This window comes from Arachis ipaensis, chromosome B06 (assembly GCF_000816755.2).
Source record: "Arachis ipaensis cultivar K30076 chromosome B06, Araip1.1, whole genome shotgun sequence".
NCBI classification, from domain to species: Eukaryota; Viridiplantae; Streptophyta; class Magnoliopsida; order Fabales; family Fabaceae; genus Arachis; species Arachis ipaensis.
This window is the reverse complement of record NC_029790.2, coordinates 16096484-16120778: the sequence shown is the minus strand read 5'-3', so window position 1 is coordinate 16120778 and position 24295 is coordinate 16096484. Positions and strand designations below refer to the sequence as shown.

The 24295-nt window shown below is 33.4% G+C and overlaps 1 protein-coding gene and 1 pseudogene across 2 annotated transcripts in view; both read right to left on the bottom strand.

The window, feature by feature from the left end:
* LOC107645778 (myb-related protein Myb4-like) overlaps positions 1 to 23677 on the bottom strand; it is a 50035-nt gene extending 26358 nt beyond the window's left edge. The window contains exons 1-3 of one of the 2 annotated variants that reach the window (XM_016349884.2): positions 23300 to 23668; positions 22975 to 23102; positions 21698 to 22685 (exon numbers count right to left, since the gene is read on the bottom strand). In XM_016349884.2, coding sequence (XP_016205370.1) covers positions 22259 to 22685; positions 22975 to 23102; positions 23300 to 23434 — 690 coding nt within the window. In that variant the 5' untranslated portion in view covers positions 23435 to 23668 and the 3' untranslated portion in view covers positions 21698 to 22258. Of the gene's footprint in view, positions 1 to 21697; positions 22686 to 22974; positions 23103 to 23299 lie in introns of those variants that run through there. The other variant, XM_016349885.2, reaches the window with a different exon arrangement.
* On the bottom strand, positions 13915 to 16301 carry LOC107645776 (annotated as a pseudogene).

Genomic DNA, 24295 nt, shown 5'->3' with positions numbered 1-24295 from the left:
GTATCATAATAAAATAATAATGATGGTTCATAAACGTAAATTAAATTCTTATCATATCGAAAATTTAACTAATTCAATTTAATCGATTAAAACTTTTTTAGTCTATTTATTTTAATAAAAACATTGTAAAATGATACATAGATATTGAATTAACAAGATACAACAAGATAGTGGAGCAAAATAAAATAAAATAAAACACATAAAATGTTATATTTTCTAGCCGTTTATAATGATATTCAATTTTTATATAAATATTTACACATGATAGGAATTTATGATTGTAATTAATTTTCACATACATTTCTACGCTATATAGCGATTTATGTATAAATTTTGAAACATCTAAACCCTATAGCAGATTATTGATACTTTCTAAAATTTATATAATTATATAATTCATAAATTTTGTTTTCTGTATACTAACGAGTTAAATCCTAAAATAGTCTATGAGATTGGTATTGTGCATTAAAATCATTCCTGAGATTCTAATTGCACCAATGACGTCCTGAGATCAACAAAAGTGCATCATGTTAGTCACTGACCCATTTTCTATTAACGGCGTGGTTACTGTTAGTGACACATATCACTCTATGGTTTCGCCACGTGTAATGGTATGATGATGGGTTGACTAGTGACACGTGGCATGCTGATATGGATGGTTGTGCCACATGTCACGATGTTATTTGACCATGTGTCAATTTGTGCCACGCGTCGTAACGTTATTCGCCCACGTATAATCCGTCATGTCATCATTGTAGATACACTAAATTAGTCCCTCAATTTGCATTAAGTGACTCATTTTATTTTCTGAAATTGAATGTTGTGTACCAAACTAGTCCTTTCACCAGTTTTTTCTCATTTTTTTTAAATTTCAAATTTCTCAATATTTTTGGATGCACTAATTCCAACTCTATTTTTTTACATATCGTTTAAATACAAGTGTTTTTATAATTTTTTTTAAGATTTTAGTTTTAATTATATAATTTTTTTTCTATAAAGTTTAACGTTGATAAATTTTGTAATATATAAGTAAATAGGCTAGATTGAAGGCACTTCAAGTATCCTCGTTACCATCTCCGATCTCTTTCGTCTAGCCTGGACAAAAGAGGTCGGAGATAATAGTGAAAGTGCTTAAATGCCTTCACATCAACTCCAAGACGACGGTTAGGGATACTTGCAAGAGAAAAAAATATTTTATAAAAGTACTTATATTTAAATAATGTGTGAAAAAATAAAATTAAACGAATACATTTAAAGATATTAAGAATTTTGAATTTATAAAAAAAGAAAAAAACTAGTGGACTAACTTGATGCACAACATTCAATTTTAGGGACTAAAATGAGTCACTTAATGCAAAATGATGGATTAATTTGGTGCATCTACAATAATGACATAATGGATGACATGCGGACGAATGTCAGGGACTAACGTGGTGTACTTTTGTCGATCTCAGGAACGTCATTGGTGCAATTAGAATCTCATGAATAATTTTAATGCACAACACCAATCTCATGGACTATTTTAGGGTTGAGAATAAAGGAGGGAAGGAAATTTGAAACATCAGCTCCATGCATATATACATATATATATATAAGAACGTGACACCTATTTCTTTATTTCATTAAGCATTATATCATCCTTCATTTGCTTTCTGGAACCACCGAACCAAAAGAAAGAAAAACAAGAGAAAGAAAAACCAAGAGAGTGAAACGTGAGGTTATGGGATCATGAAGCTTCCTTTCTCGATTTTTTCTGATTCGTAACTCTAATAAAAAATTTAATCCGATAAAAGTGTTCGTATTCTTCTTCTCTATATATTGGTGTCACTTTTGATCGGTGGAAGTTGACAGTAACGTAGTTTTCCTACTCTTTGAATTTGACCAACTGGAGTTTTAGGAAGCAGAGACAATTTCTGACTCTTTCCTCTTCAGCAACTCGGTAAGAAAATTTCTCTAAAGTTTTCGTTAATTTTGATTTCATACGAAGGTAGGAGGTTTGTTTTTAAAGTTAAATTTTTAATTTAAGAATGCCTATAAAGCTTATTGAATAATTTCAAATAATTTACGAGAATCTAGTATTACTAATTGATGTGAATTTGTTGAATTGTGGTTGTGAATGGTGTTTAATTAGTGTTGTTTGTTAAACTGAGATATGAATTGAGTTTGGATTGAGGCTGTGAATGTTGCTAAATTTCTAGTCATGTTTAATTTCATAGCTTGATTGATGATTGATATTTGTTTGATAATAGTAAGTACTGTTGCAATAATTTGGGAATTGTTGAGAGAATGAAGGAACCCGTAAGAGTGGTGAATTCGAATGTTAAGGAGGTCCTGTCCAAGTTTTTATAAAAATATACAAAAAGGTGATTTTGATTTGAAAATTCGACTTATAAACTTATTTTGAGAAATATTTCTATGTTGAGAAAATAATAGGTTTATATATTTACACATATCAAAAAAATGGTTTTATATTAAAAGGTTTGATTTATATTTCTAAAGTAAGGAATACTTGGATTTAAAACTGTTGGAAAGAGTTTGAGAAAGCGTTAGTTGATTTATTGGTAACAAATGGAGTATTGAAAATGATTTGGTAGGGATCTGGAAGGGTGGCATAGTCCAAATTTTAGAGGAAATGCTGCCGAATTTTTATAAAACTAAGACTTTATTTAAAGTGTTATTTAAAAGCAAATCTGATTTGAGACTATTGTTTGATTTCGAGTTATTAAGAAAAGTATAATGTTTTAAACTCAGTCTTTTAAGAAGAGATTTTGCTTTAAGTTATATTTTGAGTTCGGTTTGATAAGAAAGAAAAGAAGAAGAACGAAAAGTAAAGAAAAGAGAGATAATAAAAGGAATCTCTGCCACAGGAGAGCAGAGAACAAGGATTTAAAGAATATATTAACTTAAAGAGATTGTCTGCCACAAGAGAGCAGATGTGACATTGTTTGGACCTTAGTGCTAAATATAAAGTGGGGACGCCCACACACTGAGAACTGTTTTCCAGATGTACGCTTATTGATTTGAAAAGTCACATTGTATGCGGCCTAGCCATACGACTTAAAGTCACACTGTATGCGGCCTAACCGTACGACTTATAAGCACATTGTATGCATCTGGAAAGCCATATCTGGAATTTGTGTCCGGGTAATATCGGAAGCGAGTAGGCAACCGACACATGAGCTAATGACCTGCGTTAGGGATAGACATGCATCATGTTGTTTGCACATTTGCATTTGATTGCGCTTGCTTATCTTATTTCTTTGTGATTGTGCTGTTTGTCTTATTGTGACTTGCTTGTACATTGAATTGAATCTCTTGCTTGTACTATTTGTTTGTGAATGTATTAAAGTGATTACGAATTGACATTTGACTGAGGATTAACTATGTGAGTGAGAGATGGGTAATGTGACTAGTTTTATATTTAAAATTTGTTTTGAGTTTAGAGATTTTAAAAAGAGGTAATTAGTTAGCTAAAGTAGAATCAAGAGTATTTTCAAAGGGTTTGATAAAAATATAGTTTTATTGAGTAAAGTTAATTATTTGCACTTTATTTCATTACTTTTATGACATTCTCATTCCTTACTGAGAACGTGCGGTTTGTTCTCACCCCAAAATCTTCCACCCTTTCAGTCACACAAGTTCGAAGACTCAGCTTGAAGCTGCGGACGGTTATTAGTTTTATTTGAGTTAAGTTATGAGTTGAGTTGCTTTCATAGAATTTCCTCGCCTTTGTTATTTAGATTTTATTTTATACAGAGGGATAGGTATTGTCTTCAAGTTTTATATTGAATTCATTTGTATAGCATTTATTATTATTAATAATTGTGTGATTTTAATTACTAAAAATAATTTTCTGGTATTTTCTTATAAACTGAAACGTGATATCGACGTAAAGGCTCAATATTAAATAGATAATAAAGGAAATCAGGTCTGTAACGCCTTATTTTTGGTACGATCAAAGTAAATTGAGCCCCACTAGTTTTTTTTAGTCATTCCAAAAATTTAAAAATTTCAACAAAACTAGGCCTAACTTTATCTCACACTAATTAACTACCGTTGGTCTTATGTCCAAAAAAAACTACTATTAATGTAATTAGTAATTACAGAAGTTAACAACAATTTTATGTCACATCATATTAGCAGCAGACTTAAATATAAGAGGAGACTAATACTGCAATATATCACATCTATCTCTCAACTTATACACTTGTCACAAGCTGCTAACAACCACGCTATGTCTACACATATAAAAAGCAGAGCACCTTCTACACCATAAGGTTCATTTTTTTCATTATGGGTTTGTTATTAGTGTTGTCCAATAAAATGGATGCATGACCAATATTTCCACTACTATAAAAGTTACTCAAAACGTGAGTTACGTTTAGCTTTGTTTTTATTTATTTTATTTTTTTTAGAGAAAAAGACAAACGCAGTATGCGTTTTGTTTTTTCAAAATGTTTTAATTTTTTTTTAAATTCCCTTTTAACCCAATTGTAGACTACGTTTTGATGTAGGCATAAAAAAATTTTTTTGAAGTAACAAAATGCATCTTGCATTTTATTTTTTGGTGTCAGCTTTTTCATAAACGCATGTTGCGTTTTATGGTTTTTAAAAAAATATTTTAAACAAGGGTCCGGCCTATAAATACGAACCAACACTCTCATTCAGCTTGCCTTACTCCATTTCTACTCATTGTATTCTTCTTTCTTACACATATGTCATAGTGCTGAGTTTTTTTGGCAGTCAAGTGTGTCAAAAAAATCGGATTAGGTGAGATTGCAGTTATGGAAAATATTGCAAATTTGTGAGTATATTATAACGGTGAGGTTATACCAAACACACATGAGGGAGTAACTTTTGTTTGTGAATGTCCGTTGTCATTTGCTATTCCATGTACCATGAATTTTGTAGAGTTGCAAAATGGACTTTGTAATAACATTCAAAGCCACATTTCAAAAATGGTGAGCAATATTTTATACAGGAATCATGTACAAGTATTTGGTGGGCTGATACAGTTTGAAATGATGCCCATCACTGACGATGCCAATATGCAGCAGATGTTATGTATTTATCAACAAACCCGATTTCATGTGCCGATGATAGAGCTGTATGTTGAGTTCGAACAGCAGTCAGAGTTGGGCGCGATCGGAGAGGAGGTCAATGTTGATGAGCTTGGGGATATAGATTGGGAAGAAGATAATAATGACAGTGAAGAGGAATTCGAAGCTAACTATGAAGTCGATGACGAAAACGATGATGGAGACTTGGCAGGCAATCCGGCGGTGCAAAATGAAGCAAATGCGATTGTAAGCCAGCACCCGTTTGGTGTTCCGTCTTTTATGCGAACTCTAGATTTCGAATCCATACATGCCCCGAAATTTTCTGAGTATACGAATACGGGTATGTTATGATTATTAACTCAAGTTTTCTATAGTGCTTATTTTATTTCCCTTGTCTGACTGCTGGTGGTGCACATGTCGTAGGTGAAGACAACGTTGTAAATCTGTCCCCAGTCATGGTTCTGTGCTCCTATCAACCGCTTGCAGTGATCACGACCAAGGTCGAACGCCAGGCCTGGTGGAAGCTGTTGCATCCCGAACTGTCGTCTAACCCGGTCTGTCGGGTGCCATTCTATGCACTCGAATGACACTGAAGACGATTGGGTGGAGCACATAACCCTCTGGGCAGAGAGGACATCCGGAATCACCACTCCCATATATGGCCGCCATATAAACTACACAATAGTTCCGAGCATGCAGAAAATGTGTGCTCGGACGTACCGCTCAACCGACTCCTGAGTATCACACGGCTCGCTGTCTCTGCACCACCGGACCCATGCAATATTAACCTTTTCCAACACGTGATCTTGCGGACCAGGCTCCCGACCAAAACACGCAATGCAGTTCTCCACCAAAAACTGGTGACTGCTGTCTGATCTACCCGTAACGGCTTCCCCATTAATCAGGAGACCAATAATATAGGTCACATCTTCCAGTATCACCGTGACTTCACCGACCGGAAGATAAAATGTGTGAGTTACTGGCCGCCAGCGTTCCACCAAGGCACTCAGTAGTGCAGAATGACTTCTCATTTCGCCTATTTGTGAAATGTGTTGAAACCCAATAAACTCCAGTGCCGCTGCAGCTACCTCGTTAAAGGCATCGAGCGGATCGAATTTTCTAGATAACAAATTTCTGTTAGCCTGCAAAAAAATAATAATTATTAAATTTTAAATAATATCGGTTAATAATAATAATAATAATAATATCAAAACGGCAACTAAACAATATTTATTTATCATTTATTAAATAATAATAAATTATTAAAAAATAATAAATATTTATTTACTATTTATTATCACAACATAATCCCGCGGATGTTACATGTCTTGGCCATAGTTGAAACGCGTGTACAGAGAAAAGTAATGTCGTTCTCAATATAGTGGATGGTGATCTTAAGAAAAGTCACGGTGGGCCCCACCGTTGGCAGGGTCTGTGACAGTTATCCGTGCTTAGCAGAAGATTTATTGACGATAATGAATGTAGTTAACAATAATATAATTGGAGTAATTAATTTTTTTTATTAAATGGGCGGGCCATTAAATAATTACCTAAATGGGCCTTGGATATTGAACATGTAGATGTGTTAGTCTGGGGAAAAAGATCCAATGGTGTGAAGGAAAAAAAAGGATTGGGCATATGGATAAACGTAATGCATGCCTAATTAACTTTTATGTTTGAGTCCAGTGTTAGAAATAGTCTGTTTTCCTGTATGTCATATTTTTTATGTTTTAAAATGTCTAAATCGGTGCAAGGGGTTGTTTTTTGCATTTTAACTTTTATTTTTAACAAAAGATAAAGTAATCTTACAGTTAGTTAGTTGATTGTGTGTTTTAATTAAGAAGGGTTAAAAAAAATGTTAGATATAAACAGTATCCTGAAATTCAAATAGTCGAATGAGTTTTAAAATAATAAATCATCGAAAAAGTTGTTTCCAATATTATACATGATTAAGAAAAATGCAATTTAGTATTTGTGGACATCTATAAACAATAATATTAAAATAATTATTTAATATCTTAATAATATATTAAGGGGGAGAATAAAATTATGAATAATTTTTGTAATCATATTATATCAATTGGAATTTTCATACATTAGATTAATCATTTGAGATTTATTTGATATATGTTATAACAATATATGTAATTAAACTAAATTGCATAAAATTTAAACAGTATTATATGATCAAGTACTCATAAACATTATTCTTATTAAACATTATTCTCATAAAATTAAAAAAAAAAAACTTACCCATTGAGGATGATCCAAGTACTCAATAATGTGATTTTTATATTTAGTAAAATTTTGAACCATTTTTTATTTAATAACCAAATGGAGTTACGCTTTTTACTCTTCTTCCTCCCACAACCTTCTTCAGACAACAACACTCTTCACTCTTCACTCCAGTAACTCTCTCACATAACACTTACTCTTCAATAACTCTCTCCTCTGCGTTTTGCATTTTAAACACCCCACCAACAGTCTTTTCCAACACGTGACGCGCATGCAGCTAGGAACGGCTGCAAAACGCAACTCACGTTTAACTGTGCAAGGCTGACAAACGTAATCTGCGTTTTGTTTATCCCTATGCTGGTCAACACTACCCCTCTCAGCGTACAGGCACGTTTCGCACCCTGGTTTCGTTACTCAATCCAATTGCAGCCTGCGTTTTGCAGGTCTGCAGATTTTTGTTTTTTTGCCACTGCAAAACGTTACCTACATTTTGCAGGTCTCTGAATAACTCAGATCCACATTAATGAAAACTCACCATGCATTCATATTCTAAGGTATCACCATTATTCTCTCCATAACCAAATTTTTGCCACTTGGCCATATATTAATTATCATCAAGTCACATAAAGAAAAATAATAATAACAATAAAAAAAGTTCAAAACCAATTGATTGATGAATCGTCGCCGAGGCAATAATTAAGGAGGCCACTCAGATAAAGATGTCTAAAACTCTCTTTTTAAAGATGTTTTCATGTTGTATTTTAATTGGTTTCTGTATAATTTATTCGGTGTTTCTCATCACATATTATTAAATTTCTCAAAAGATTTTCTTTTCAAAAACAATAAAAAACATTTAATTTAGACTAAAACAAAAAAGGTAATAGATTACCTATTAGATTTTTTTTAAAAGATTATTTAAATACAAAACACATTGAATATAAATTTTTATTGAGTTTAAATTTTAAATAATTTTTAATTGAATTTCGAATATTTTTATTTTAAAGAGTTAGAATATTTTAACATAATTTTTTTCGTATCTTTTAATTTGTTGGTTCAATTTCTGAATACTTGATCCACGTGCAATTTCTCTATTATCAGTTCCTTCCAATTTCCAGTATCTACTCTAGAATGTCCTGAGCAGTATTTTTATATAGTAAGAGTTTTCCTCGTTAATTTTCTATTCTACTTTTAAGCACAGTACCAGTTGCTTTCTTATTACAAATGGAACTTTGTTATAATGTTCATATGGCAATTCAAGTCTTGAGATGAAATTTATCTGTAAACTGCAGCAAAACGTCCCAAACATGGTTTATCTTATAAGTTCCATGGTATTATTTTTTCTTAGAAGATAAGTTCTGTGTGTGGGGTTACACCAAGTGGATTTGAATTTAATCATGTTTGTAATTAGACCACTTACATCCAAATCTTTTTCAATTTTTTCACATAAAGTTTTCTGAGTTTTTATCTTTTGCTATTTAACTTTTCTAATGTATTTGTTCATCACCCGATTGTCCAGTATGTAGACACATCCAATGTAAAATTATCATCTATGCAAATACAATATTAAGCTTTTTTATTTTGTTGGTTCTATTACTGACCAATATTCACGTTCATACTTAGTTCAATTTCAATTGCACGTGTATCAAGTATTCAGAAACACAATAAAACATAGCACCAAAAGAGTTAAAATGATGCTAAACCTCTGTTATATGCAGAAGTTGTTGTGTTCTATTTTTTTGTTAAGAAAATTTGCTCATAGTGTTCTGTTTGAATTAAGGAAATATGCTGTTATATGCAGAAGTTGTGTTCTGTTTTCTTTGTTAATGAAATATGTTCATGGTGATCTGTTTTAATTAAGGAAATATGATGTTATATGCAGAAGTTGTTTTGGCTCATGGTGTTATGTTTCCTTTGTTAAGAAAATATGCTCATGGTGTTTTGTTTTAATTTTGATTTTCAGTTTTAAATCTTGATTTGCAAACTTTTACTGATGATGAAGATATTGAGAGTGATCAAGATTAAAGGTTGAAGCTCCTTTTATATCTAATATTGTAATTTTTTTTATTATGGTGTTAAATCTGTAGTGATCTAACAATATTTTTTTTTTTAAATTTCAAGTTATTTTAGCTAATTACATTGTATGAATTTTATGTTTGTATTTTAAATTGTCTATGAATTTTAAATTTTTGTCTTAATTTAAATATGAATAGGTAAAAACTGGATCGGCTGGTTCGACCGGAAAACTAGTGAACCAGACTAGAACCGAACTCTAGTTCGGTTCGGTTTACTCTTTAGACCGTTTAAGGAATAAAACTGGTGTGAACCGGTAAGAATCGGTCTAACCGAACTGGTCTGCTTGAAAAATTTTTTAAAATGTCTTTACAAGGTCTCGAACCAAGAACCTTGGAGCAAAAACATCCTCTACTTGCCACTTAGCCATTACACTTCTAACTATTATATTTGACAAATATTAATTATATAGTATACATAAATATCTAATTTAATTTAATTTTTGTTTTTTCTATTTTTAAAATTAATTATATTTTAATTATATACCATTATTAATATAAATATAAATTTTACTAAAAATTTATTAATTTACTTGATCTATTTTATTGCTAGTATTGTGATTAAGGTTATTTGTTTTTATGTTAGTGTTAAAATCTACTGATATTATAGTTAGATGATAGGCTTTGTGAATTAATTATTTTTTTATTGTGTCAAAATAAGATACTATTGTAGTATTAAAATTTTATAATTTTTTATATTAGTTATTTTTAGAAGTTGAGACTTGATTCTTCATAAAATGTTAGTGAAGATATGTATTTCAAATTTTAATTTTAAGTTTTTAACTATTTTATATTTTATATTTACGTGAGACCGGTTTTATCGGTTCAACTAGTGATTTATCGGTTGAACCAATAAACCAGTAAACCAGTAGCTTGACCAGTTCGATCACTGGTTCGGTTCTAACAACTATGTTTCAATCTAATTTCAAAAATTTCGATTTACTCAATTTAGTCTCCCAACTTAATAGTTATGACTTACATTGGTTCCTAATATTATTTTTGTCACTGTCTCACAAAATCGTTAACGACATGCTGAGATGGACTAACGACTGTTACTTTATACATTCTAGCGACTGTTTGATGTGACAATTGAAATTTTTTTTTTATCTTTTTTTTTTTCAACTAAACACTTAAAACCCTAATATGAGTCACGGATACCTAAGTTAAAAAATCAAACTAAGTAAATTGAAACTTTAAAAATCAGATTAAAGCTCGAATATAACTTCAAAACAGAACTTTAACTTATGTAGTGATTAATTTAAATGAGAATCAAATAAATCCAAATTCAACATCATTTTTATCAATGTTTTCAAATTTGAAATTTCTATACCAAAAGTAACTAGGATTTTTCTTTAAATTAAAAATTTAATGAAATAGTGACTTTAATTATCTTAACTAATGTCCTAATTAATTACTTTTATGTCTTAAAAAAACTGTATATGAGAAGAAAATAATTAATTTGTCTACTTTAATAAATAGTTATTTTACTAAAATGAGAAACTATTTTTTAAAAATTTTTAAGAACTAATTAATATTATATATATTTTGTTACACTACATTTAATTATAAAAAAACATATGAGGCGTACATTAGCGGCAATTATTTTCTATCTATAATTCTATATAGTATCTATAGTTCTATACTCTGCACCTGCTTCTTCTTTTTTCAGTTCATGTATTTTCTCTGAATTCTCTCTACCCATTTTCTTGTCATTTCTTTTCTTCAATATTCGATTTTGCTCTTCATTCTCTTTAAAATTTACAAACTTTGCATCATTTGCAATCACTTCAGAAGGTAAAGTTTGTGAATTTGAATTCTGTTTTCCTTCTTTTCTTTTCTGTTTATGGAAAAATTGCCCTTCTTTTAGGTAAGAGTCATGTCTCCTCATTTTCTTTTAATTTGATTTGAGCTTCTGAATTATTTGTCTCTTTAAAATATTTCTACTTTCCTTTTCAGTTCAATTAATTTGTTTTTTACTCTCTGGGTATCATCCCTATTTATTTTTATGATAATTTAAGTTGTGAAATGAAAGATGAAAAATAATTGGGAATTGAGAGGTTGAAGCATTTTTCTTTTCTTCCTGCATTACTGATTTGTGCCAATGAAGCTTCACAGTTTCCATATTAGAAACAAAGGATAAGTTTATTTCATTGTAGATTTTTTATTCTCTTTTTCAAAAAATTATTGAACCTTAGTTGAATCTGGAATAAGAATCTATTTACCTGGAGGAATTGGATTTTGGGAATAAAACCTGGGATATGTAACATATGTTTAAATGTTGTGTCCAAATATGAGTTGTAAGTTGTTAACTGTCAATTTTATTGTTCAAAGTTTGGAATTTTTTCCTTTAAAAAAAAAGTAATAATTGAGAAAAATATTTGTTCTCTTGTTTTTATTTCCTTGCAATTGGAGGTTATTGTTTTCTAAATGGATGGAACTGAGGATGATGATCTAAGGTATCCCTCTAACCTATATGGTGTTAATCACCAGGGTTATGGCTATCTGAGTCATAGGAGACTTCTGGTTCGGACTTCGCAGTATCTTTAGCCAGTTACAAATGATTTTGTGGAACATAATGACAATGCCAATGATAATGAGGAGGAGAAGGAGGATGAAGAAGATGAAGATGAAGAACAGATAATAGAAGAAGATCATGATGATGGTGATGATGTTGATTCCCAAAGGAATGCTGTCCCCAACAATGTTGAGGAAGGTCATGATGAAGACAGGGATGGGGATGAAATTGATGGTAACAATGATGATGACGAGGAGGAGGATGAGGAAGATTATGATGATGCTAAGCCGAAAATATATAGTATGAAGGTTGATGATGATATGGAGTGGCACTCGAAAAAGCGAAAGCTGAAGAGTTTGATTTCAAGTTATGAATTTGCACCCCGGGTACCAGCGCCATCGGCTGCGGCTCCTTCAACCCCTAAACCATCTTCTGGTGGTAGGAACTCCCTTACTGATTGAACCGAGCGCGAGACTTTCATTCTTCTTGATGCTTGGGGTGATAAGTTTCTTCAACATAGGAGGAAGAGTCTTCGGTTTGAGGAATGCAAGAAGTTGCAGAGAAGGTATCAAAAGTTTCCAATATTGAAAGGAAAGATGCTCAGTGTCGAAACCGGTTAGATACCTTGAAGAAGTAGTACACGAAGGAGAAAGCTAAATCAGAGAAAATGGGTAGTGAAACTTGCAAGTGGATTTATTTTCAGAGGATGGATAAGCTGATGTCCTCTCCAGCGCAGCAATCAAGTCTCTCATGCGGTTTGGACTCCGGAGAATATGTGTTTACGAATCCTCGAGTTTATTTGAACCGCGCAAATGGGTTTGATCAGATGAGGGATAGTCCTGGGAATTCTGAATCCTTTGGCGAACAAGGTTCAAATGGACATAAACATAAGAAAAGAAGGTATGCGAGGTACAGCGACGATGATGCATCCTCATTCAGATTGCTTGCTAATTCCATTCAGAAATTCGGTGAGATATATGAGAAGATTGAGAACAGTAGAAGGCAACAGATGGTGGAACTGGAAAAGATGAGGATGGAGTTCCATAAGGATCTTGAAACACAAAAGAGCCAGATCCTAGAGAGAGTTCAGAGTGAAATTTCAAAACTACATCAGAGAGATGATGATGAGGAGGAGAATGATGAGTAGTGTAAGGGTGGCATTTGATGTTCTGTAACATTGTTATGTGACATACTCTGCTACATTAACATTATATTTGAAATATTTTTCCCCTTCCAATTTTTCTTGTGATTTATGATCCAAGCTTTTTGCCATTATTGTTGCAATATCTTTGAAACTGGAACAGGATGGATGGATGTTCTGTTTGCTCAGTAGCTGTCTAATCTATATCAACTACTTATTTGTTCTTATAATTATGCATTATTATGAGTTTGGATCAAAGTACACCTAATTCATGTATTATTACTTTTTTATATAAACTTGTGTCAATTTTATGCAATATTGATGACAATAACTTTTCTTTGTTCTTGTTCACCATAAAAAACTACCCCCTCTACCCTTTTTTTATGTTGAAACTTTCCTCTTCTAGTTAGTCACGTGAAAAGGGAGTCAACTTTGTTAATTTGAATGTTACAAGGTGCACTTACAATTTAGGATTTCAAAATTTGGAGTGCCAAAGAAATTAGTTTTATTCTGTACAATTTTTTTTTTTCAGTGTATTTGATTTCTTGCGCCATTTGCATTTTGGTCCCATATTATAGTGTCATTATAAAAATCTAACAATGATGAAGTTAGTTAAGAGACTGAAGAGCAATATGAAAAAAATGTAAGAAATATGTTTATTGAATAAGATATTAGTCAACATGATTCAAGAATCTGAATTAAATATAGGGATGAGAGGGTCATTCATGAGCTTCTCTCCTTTTTCTCCTCAAACTCACCAAAATTCCGCTAGTTTCTCAACTGATTTTCTCTCACCTTATATACAACTAACTAACTAATGGCATTCTATCATATAACCAATGATTTAGTGCACATATTATCAATGCATTAATGAGAAAATGCAGGTAAAGAATGCTGCCAGCAAAAGCTTTCACCTTCCACGAAACTTAATTATGTATAATACAATAAATATGATGCAGCAAAACCTGCAGCAGTGGTGACAAATAGGTTGCCGATCGCCACAACTATCGATATTCTAATCTTGTAAAGTTACTAACCAAGGTTCTTGTACATGAAGAGATGTAACCAAGACTCATGTTACATGAATTGCCTCGGTTGAACATGAAATATTAGATCCTGAATTTAACCATCTCAACCCAGTCAATTAATAATAGTTTCCGGTATCAACAAACGGTTAAGTTCACTAACAACACAACAATCAGGCATGGCTATACTTCCATACATATACAAGCTTTGACCATTGTCAATTTTGAAAGTGCAATACCTGGCGAAAAATAAAGTAAGTTGTCAATAAGGGTTTGGAACTTCACTCTCTTTTTAACACTACGCATTCGGTCATACCCAATACCAATCTTGCTATGCATTAGCCATATAGCCAAATCTGCATTACCAACCTTACTCAACGCATTGATCATCAATGTTCTAACTTTTCCAGAAATTTCTCTACATCTGTCCACAATTCCATCGGCTAACTTACAGGCTTCCTTCACCCGGCCGGCTTTGCACAACACGTTAATCATGTCTTCATAAGCTGTTTCAAGAACAATCCTCATGGGTGCCAGCTCATCCAAAATCTTACAAGCTCTTGCTACCTTGCCTGAAAGACAGAGTCCGATTGAAAGAGCCCTAAAGCAAGCAACATTTGGTGTTATGCCCTTATCTATCATCATGTCCCATAACTTCAATGCCTCTTCATTCCTGTGCACTTTAAAAAGCTCACTGATAAGTACAGTGTATGTATACACAGTCTGCTCGCAACCTTCCTCCTCCATCCATTTAAACAGTACCAATGCTTCATCAATCCTCCCACATTTACACCATCCATCAATAAGTGCATTATAGCAATAAGAATCCAGGCCCCTTATCAACCATCTCCTAAAACAATTTCTCGGCTTCATCAACTCTCCCAGCCTTCCCAAGCCCATCAATCAAACTCGAGTAAAATACCGCATTCACCACGACACCATTCTCTTTACAAAACTCTAAATAACCCAAAGCTTCCTCCACTCTCCCACCCTTACACAAACCATTAACAATCGCCCCATAAGTAACTTCATCTGGTTTAATCCCCTCCTGTCTCATCCTCTCAAACAACCTTATCGCCCCGTCAACATTCCTAGTCTTCGCATAACCATCGATGAATGCCGTGTACACCGCCTTATTGGCTCCGCAACTATCCCTTCTCATCTCTTCAAACACATTGAGACCCTCAACAACCTTCCCTTGCCTGCAAAGCTCACACACCACGAAACTATAAGCATATGGAGGAACCACCAACCCCTTCTCCTTCATCTCATGGTAAAGCCTCACACAACAATCCACATCCCCTTCGCCATAACACGCCTGCATAACCGTCATGTAACTAACCTGGCCCCACATTACCACCATCATCCCCAGCCTTTATCTCCCTAATCATTTCCAAGGCCTTACTAGTTTTTCTAACCTTACAATACCCTTTAACAACCATATTGTAACAAACCAAATCCGGCCTCACATTAAACTCCCTCATCGCCTCAAAAACCCTAACCGTCGATTCCACCATACCGGCATTAACCAATCCGTTCATCAACGAATTGAAATTATACAAACTTGGCTCAAGGCCATCCTCTTTCATCTTCCGCCCCATCCACAACAGCTCCTCCACCATGCCAACCGCGGCAAAGCTCCTGAGCAAGGAGTTAACGGCAACGGCAATTACTTTAAACTTCCGACACTCTAATATTTCTAGAATGTTCTGGAAAATAGTAGAATCGAACGATGAAAAAAAGGAGAGGGTTTCGATGAGTGAGACATAGGAATGGAGGGAGTGGGAATAGTTAGGTTGAGAGTGATCCTAGTAGAAGAAGTGCGTGGCGAGGTGGGGTTGGTTGGTGAGGGAGCGGACGGTGTGGGAGACGAAGTTGGGGGAGAAAGTGATAAGGAATTTGTTGCAGAAGGAGGTGAGGTTGGATTCCATGGAAGGGGATTCTTCGAGGAGGGAGAGGATTTGGGGGAGCCATGGGAATGGGGAAGCAGGGTCACGGGAGGTTGAAACGATGACGTATGAGAGGTCGTAGAAGGTTTCGACGACTTCGTGGGTAGGGGGAGTGGAGAATCGTGATAATGAGATGGCAGTGTGTGAATGTCGCTTGAAGAGCTTTACAAGTTTTCTGCTGCTGCTTTTCATCTGGGGATTCAAAGAAGAAACGCATGGTTGGCTAGTTAGAGTTGATGTTTCTCAACTCTCAATTGCGTCTGGCGTCTATACTGTATTCTCTCTCTTGTTTAGGGAATTCTATTTTGTTTGGAGCATATCAATATTTTTTGAGTAAAGTACCAATTCTAACCTATTTTCAACCATCCAAGGTTGTTTAATTATTCCATCATAAAATATTTCAAAGTTAATTATTCTAACCAATGAAAAAATGAAAAACTAATTCACTTAATAATTATTAATATATTAACAAAAATATTTGATTCCACTTTCACCAACCATTACTATTACTTTTAATTTTTCATAATAGAATATATTAATTATTAATATATTAACAAAAATATTTGATTCCACTTTCACCAACCATTACTATTACTTTTAATTTTTCATAATAGAATATATTAATTATTAATATATTAACAAAAATATTTGATTCCACTTTCACCAACCATTACTATTACTTTTAATTTTTCATAATAGAATATATTAATTATTAATATATTAACAAAAATATTTGATTCCACTTTCACCAACCATTACTATTACTTTTAATTTTTCATAATAGAATATATTAATTATTAATATATTAACAAAAATATTTGATTCCACTTTCACCAACCATTACTATTACTTTTAATTTTTCATAATAGAATATATTAATTATTAATATATTAACAAAAATATTTGATTCCACTTTCACCAACCATTACTATTACTTTTAATTTTTCATAATAGAATATATTAATTATTAATATATTAACAAAAATATTTGATTCCACTTTCACCAACCATTACTATTACTTTTAATTTTTCATAATAGAATATATTAATTATTAATATATTAACAAAAATATTTGATTCCACTTTCACCAACCATTACTATTACTTTTAATTTTTCATAATAGAATATATTAATTATTAATATATTAACAAAAATATTTGATTCCACTTTCACCAACCATTACTATTACTTTTAATTTTTCATAATAGAATATATTAATTATTAATATATTAACAAAAATATTTGATTCCACTTTCACCAACCATTACTATTACTTTTAATTTTTCATAATAGAATATATTAATTATTAATATATTAACAAAAATATTTGATTCCACTTTCACCAACCATTACTATTACTTTTAATTTTTCATAATAGAATATATTAATTATTAATATATTAACAAAAATATTTGATTCCACTTTCACCAACCATTACTATTACTTTTAATTTTTCATAATAGAATATATTAATTATTAATATATTAACAAAAATATTTGATTCCACTTTCACCAACCATTACTATTACTTTTAATTTTTCATAATAGAATATATTAATTATTAATATATTAACAAAAATACAAAAATAAGACAAGTTTAGATTGTTTGGACTGATTTTTTTATTAAAATTTTAGCATTATCGTTTAAACAAATACAAAGGCCCACACGCTGCTCTTGGCTCATTTTTTTGGTTATGAAAACCTCGTTTGTGTTGTGCATGATTATGGGTTCCTGGGGTGCACTAATGTGTGGGACAACTTTTGCTCAGTTTTAATGTGAAGAACTCGGACCATGCGAGTTCTTTGTATGGAAAAGGTGATGATCAAATCGGAGGGTCCGATTTCAACATTAAAAATATTTTTATTTTCTAAACCACAAATCGGACGTCCGATTTGTGATTGTTTGTTTAAAAAAACAAAACAATACAAAGAAATCGGAGGCACCGATTTGTATAATCCATAGCTACGTAAAACACTTCTCTTCTCACACCATCCTATGATACACGTCTCCCTTTCTCACACGAAAAAGAATTTGCGGCTGCTCTTCATGCTGGATCGGGAGTGGAGCGGATTGGAGGCAAGTTGGAGCTGCTGGGTTATACGGCGCGACCAGAGGACTCTGCGGGTGGGAGGATGAGCTGTGATGATGGATGCTAGATCAATGACGGCGCCAACATTACCGTTAAGGGGAGGGACCAGCCTTTCCATGGGAGCTCTAATGCAAGCAAAGATGACGCTCTATATAGCTCGATTAGGTGCGAATTGACGACCCCCACGATGGCGAATGGTGAGGAAGGGAGGGCGAGCCAGGGAGCGGCTGGTAATGGAGGCCAGCGTTGGTTGACGAAGCCTGCAGTGGGCGCTGTGGGAGACATGTATCGTTGGCAAAGACGAAACTGGCCTATGATAGAGGGGGTCCGGGTTTGTTAAGATGAGGCGAGATCTGAGTGGAGGTGAGGGAGGGGTGAACGACACTGGTGATTTGGCTGTGGCGAGGACACGGCGGGTAAGTGGAGGCTTGGTGGCAGACCGGTCTGGAAGGGGAACTGGTTCAGACCTTGGTTGTTACGGTGATGTTGTTGCAGGGCATAACGGAGTATGGTGTGGTGGTCCGGTCTGGAATGAGGTTGGATTTCCCAAATGAGAAGGAAGGAGAGGAAGCAAGATGCGAAAGTGGCTGCCAGGGAGACACAAAGGGTACGGCAGATGACATCCCAGGTGAAGTTGAGATACAAGACCTAGTGGCAGCGTCGGATCTAGGTAATGACGACGCATGGGAGGCTTCAGATGGCTTGGGGAATGCTTGTTGTGATGATGGTAGCGAAGCTGGAACTGAAACGTAAAAAAAAATGTGCAAATGAAATGCAAGAAAATAGGAAGGCTTGGGAGCTTGCAATAGAGTCTGAAGCAGTGCAATACAATGAGAAAGATGAAATTATGGCGATACTCCAAGCACAGAATGATGCAATAAGGCTAATGCATAGCAAGATTGGTATTGGGTATGACTGGATGCGTAGTGTTAAAAAGAGAGTGAAGTTTCAAACCCTTATTGACAGCTAACTCTATTTTTCGCCAGGTATTGCACTTTTAAAATTGACAAAGGTCAAAACTTGTATATGTATGGAAGTATAGTCATGCCTGGTTGTTGTGTTGTTAGTGAACTTAACCGTTTGTTGATACGGGAAACTATTATTAATTGACTGGGTTGAGATGGTTAAATTTAGGATCTAATATTTCATGTTCAACCGAGGCGATTCATGTAACAATGAGTCTTGGTTACATCTCTTCATGTACAAGAACCTTGGTTAGTGACTTTACAATATTAGAATGTCGACAGTTGTGGTGACCGACAACCTATTTGTCACCATTGCTGCAGGTTTTGCTGCATCATATTTATTTGTATTATATAGAATCAAGTTTCGTGGAAGGTGAAAGCTTTTGCCGGCAGCATTCTTTGTCTACATTTTTCCATTTAAATGCATTGATAACATGTACATTAAATCATTGGTTATGTGATAGAATGTCATTAGTTAGTTAGTTGTATATAAGGTGAGAGAAAATCAGTTGAGAAACTAGCGGAGTTTTGCTGAGTTTTGACTTTTGAGGAGAAAAAGGAGAGAAGCTCTTGAATGAGCCTCTCATCCCTGTATTTAATTTAGGTTCTTGAATTATGTTGACTAATATCTTATTCAATAAACATTTCTACATTTTTTTCATACTGCTCTTTGAACTAACTTCATCATTGTTAGATTCTTATAATGGCACTACAATATGGGACCAAAATGCAAATAGCACAAGTGATGCGTGAGCATCTTCTCTCTTTTTCTTGTGAATTTGTACTTGAATTGCTAAATTTAATCAAAATTTAATACATTTTAGCCACTATGAATACTACTTTGAGTTGTGTGCAATTCTGTTTATTTCAGGTAGTATTTTGGATGAATTTCACGGAGTTTAAGGCAACGCTAGAGAATAGAAAGAATGAAGAATTGATGCTGTCCACTCCACGCTGAACTTGAAATTTTTTCAAGTTCAGCACCAGCACCAACCCTCCAGGGAAATCCAATTCGGCCTCCTCCACGCTGAACTTGGGAATTTTCAAGTTCAACGTGGAGTCCAACGCACAAAAGAAGAATCACACATCATCCACGCTGAACTTGAGAATTTTCAAGTTCAGCGTGGACTCAAGGGATGCACCAAAGGAGACATACTGCCTCATCCATGCTGAACTTGAGAAATGTCAAGTTCAGCGTGGATCCTAATAACCCAAGTGATCCCCAGGCACTCATACAAAGCTGCGCATGAAGCTTAATTAATTTTGATTTAATTTTTATTTTATTTTAAAATAGGAAATGATATTATTTAATTTTAGGAATTATAATTTACATTAATTAGGATTAGATATAAAAGGGAAAAGAATTAGCCCTTTGGCTTTTTTCTCTTCTCTTCTACCTGATTCCGCAATTTACAGTTTACCGGAATCCTAGTTTTCTTTCTGAACCATGAGCAACTAAACCTCCACTGTTAAGGTTAGGAGCTCTGTCTATTGTATAGATTGATACTATTATTTTTCTATTTTAATTTATGTACTGATTTATAATTCAAGAATTGTTTTCGTTCTTTATTTTATGAATCTGGGTGGAACGGAAGTATGACCTTGGTTCTAATTAAGTTCTTGTATAACTTGGAAAATCTCTTCACTTGAACAACAGCTTGAAAATAATTTCTCCTAAGTTTCTGATTATTTGGACTTAACGGGATACGTGACATATAATCCTCTTATATTTGGGTAATTAGGATTTCTGTGACATATAACTAGAATTGAACTTCACCCTCTAATTGAAATTAAGTGACCAAGGAATTGACGGTTGATGAGAGTTAGAAGAGACTAAAGATCTAAGGAATTAAGGTTTAGTCACATATAGTTGCCATGAATTAAATCTTGCATAATTAAAATAGTTATTAAGAAAAGTCAATTCGAAAAATAGATAACTCTAAAGTCTTAACTGTTTCTCCATATATTATTCACCACTTGTTTATTGCTTGCTTTCTAATATTCTGAATTTAATGTTAATGCTTTTGAACCTTCAAACACCATTTTCTGTTTGCCTAACTAAGTAAATCACTTGACTATTGTTGTTTAGTCCATCAATCCTCGTGGAATCGATCATCACTCACCTGAGGTATTACTTGGTACGATTCGGTGCACTTACTAGTTAGTTTGTGAACTTTAAATTCCACACTGAGGAAAGAAATCAAATACACTGAAAAAAATTGTACAGAATAAAACTAATTTCTTTGGCACTCCAAATTTCGAAATCCTAACTTGCAAGTACACCTTGTAGCATTTAAATTAACAAAGTTGACCCCCTTTTCACATGACTAACTAGAAGAGGAAAGGTTCAACATAAAAAAAGGGTAGAGGGGGTAGTTTTTTATGGTGAACAAAAACAAAGAAAAGTTATTGTCATCAACATTGCATAAAATTGACACACAAGTTTATATAAAAGAGTAATAATACATGAATTAGGTGTTCTTTGATCCAAACTCATAATAATGCATAATTATAAGAACAAATAAGTAGTTGATATAGATTAGACAGCTACTGAGCACAACGGAACATCCATCCATCCTGTTCCAGTTTCAAAGATATTGCAACAATAATGACAAAAAGCATGGATCATAAATCACAAAAAAAATTGGAAGGGAAAAAATGTTTCAAATATAATGTTAATGTAGCAGAGTATGTCACATAACAATGTTACAAAACATCAAATGCCACCCTTATACTAGTCATCATTCTCCTCCTCATCATCATCTATCTGATGTGAGTTTTAAAATTTCACTCTGAACTCTCTCTAAGATCTGCCTCTTGTGTTTCAATATCTTTATGGAACTCCATCCTCATCTTTTCCAGTTCCACCGTCTGCTGCCTTCTACTGTTCTCAATCTTCTCATATATCTCGCCGAATTTCTGAATGGAATTAGCAAGCAATCTGAATGAGGATGCATCATGGTCGCTGTAACTTTGGCTAAATAATCACCACAGTTAGTAAGTATTTAGACAAGGCAAAAGTTGTTACAAATTCCTTTCTTTTCATCCATTCATATTTATTTTGCCTCTGCCAATTTGCATTAGCAAAGTGGATATAAATTTTGTACACAAAGACGGCTTAAACCAAGTTTATCATCTAAGAAAAATTTAGGAATAAGACACAAACATATCATGTAGTAATCTATCCTACATTAAATCCACGTGCCCTTTAAGATAGCTGTCCTGATTTGATGAATATATTGTACCAAAATTCCATCTCTTCACTGAGCTGAATGGAACCATCGTTATGATTTCCCATGGTTTCACCTGAAGTATCATCAGAAGAGGATGTTGTTGCACTGCAAAATCCTGGTCCTGCAATAATATTTGGTGATGAACTTGATCTATTCCTTGAGGTTGAGGATAAACCATCATTGAAGCTAGAAGCAGCACTACCACTACCACTACTTGGTGCAATTGCTGGTACTACTCTTGGCATGGTGATGATTTGTGAGGAACACGAGGAATATTTACTACTATTGATGCCATTATTGTGCACTTCACTTTTCTCAATCCTTTTCTTCAAATGAGTGTGCCAAAAGTTCTTTATTTCATTATCTGTACGACCCGGTAATCTTGCTGCAATCGCAGACCACCTGATGATCATGATGAACACCATGGTTAATTAATACTACTAATTATATGACTTTACGAAATTCAATCACATTTGTGATCGAAAACATTTGGTAACAAAAAATATTAGCCAAAAACTGCCAAAACTTACTACTTTTAGCTTTATTTAATACATCTTGTAATACATAAATATTAAATAAGACAAGTTCAGACTGTTTGGGCGGATTGTTTTTTGTCGATATGATACATGTAATACATGTGATATCAACTACCATGCACGTAGATTTGTCATCAAGTTATTAATATTGTTACCTATTTCCAAGAACTGCATGTAGTTTGAGAATGGCCTCTTCCTCTTCCTTGCTGAATTTCCCTCTTTTAATATCTGGCCTCAGGTAATTTATCCAACGAAGCCTACAACTCTTGCCACACCTTAACAACCTTAACAAGTACACATTATTAGATATTCCTTTAGCATTTGTTCTGTTTCTTTATTGGTATCGGTTAGGCTCATAAACCGCTCAGCAAAAAACCGGTCAAATCGGAGGTTAATTAGTGAACCGGTCAAACCGACCGATATTTTAAAGGTGAGTAAAAGATAAATCGGTCCTTCAACATAATTTATTTATTTAGACTCACCAGCTTGTTTAGGAAGTGCACGCCAGTTTCCATGGCCATATCTATGAATGAAAGATGTCAATATCTGATCTTCTTCAGCAGTCCAGGGTCCCTTCTTCAAACCCATTCTCTCACAACAAGGAGTTTTTGCCATTTTTCACTGCTTAAATAGAAACTTCAATTCAATTCTCCTTTGTTTCTTTGTTAGCTTAAACTCTTTCAAGGTAGCTTCACCTCTTAGCTATAAATAGTTAAATACTACATAGCTTTGTGTTTCAATGCTAAAGTGCTTGACAGTGATATCATTATTATTCCATTTGTGTTTTTTTTTTTTTTCCAATAACACTAGTTTTCCTTCAAAGCACGCCCAGTTGAAATTGAGCAAAACAAATGGTCATGTGATAACAAATTTATAATAGTGATGGGCCATGTGAATATGAATGTCATAGTTATTTTTATATATAAATATTAAATACAATGACTTTTGAAACGTTTTAATTTAATTTAATACATAGTATATAACACAATACTAATTTGTTGTAGGCTCCAACCTTAGCTTCGAGGTTGCTTCTCTTCGAAACATGGGATTCCTGTAGAGCCTTTAAAGTAATGATTTTAATGGACAAAGAGGTCAAAAGTAGTATGCGCCTTCAATCCTCTTACCACTGTTCTCTGCCGCCCCCTTCCATTATCTTCTTCAACCTTCAAATGGTTTTCGGCTAACCCGTTTACAATAAAATTAAAATCTTCAAGGACTTCAGTGTAATTTAAGCAAAATATGAACGAATGGATAAAGAATTTAATTTTGACGCGTTAGTGTAAAGTATAAAACATGTACATCTAATGCATAATATTATATTAGTAAAAATAATTAATCTTTTACATTAATTACATAAATGAATGATGATAAAAAAATAGATATAATAATATGATAATATAAAATATTTTATATTATGAGTATATTAAAATTAAATTCATAAATAAATAATAAATTTTGTAAAAAAAATTAAAATTT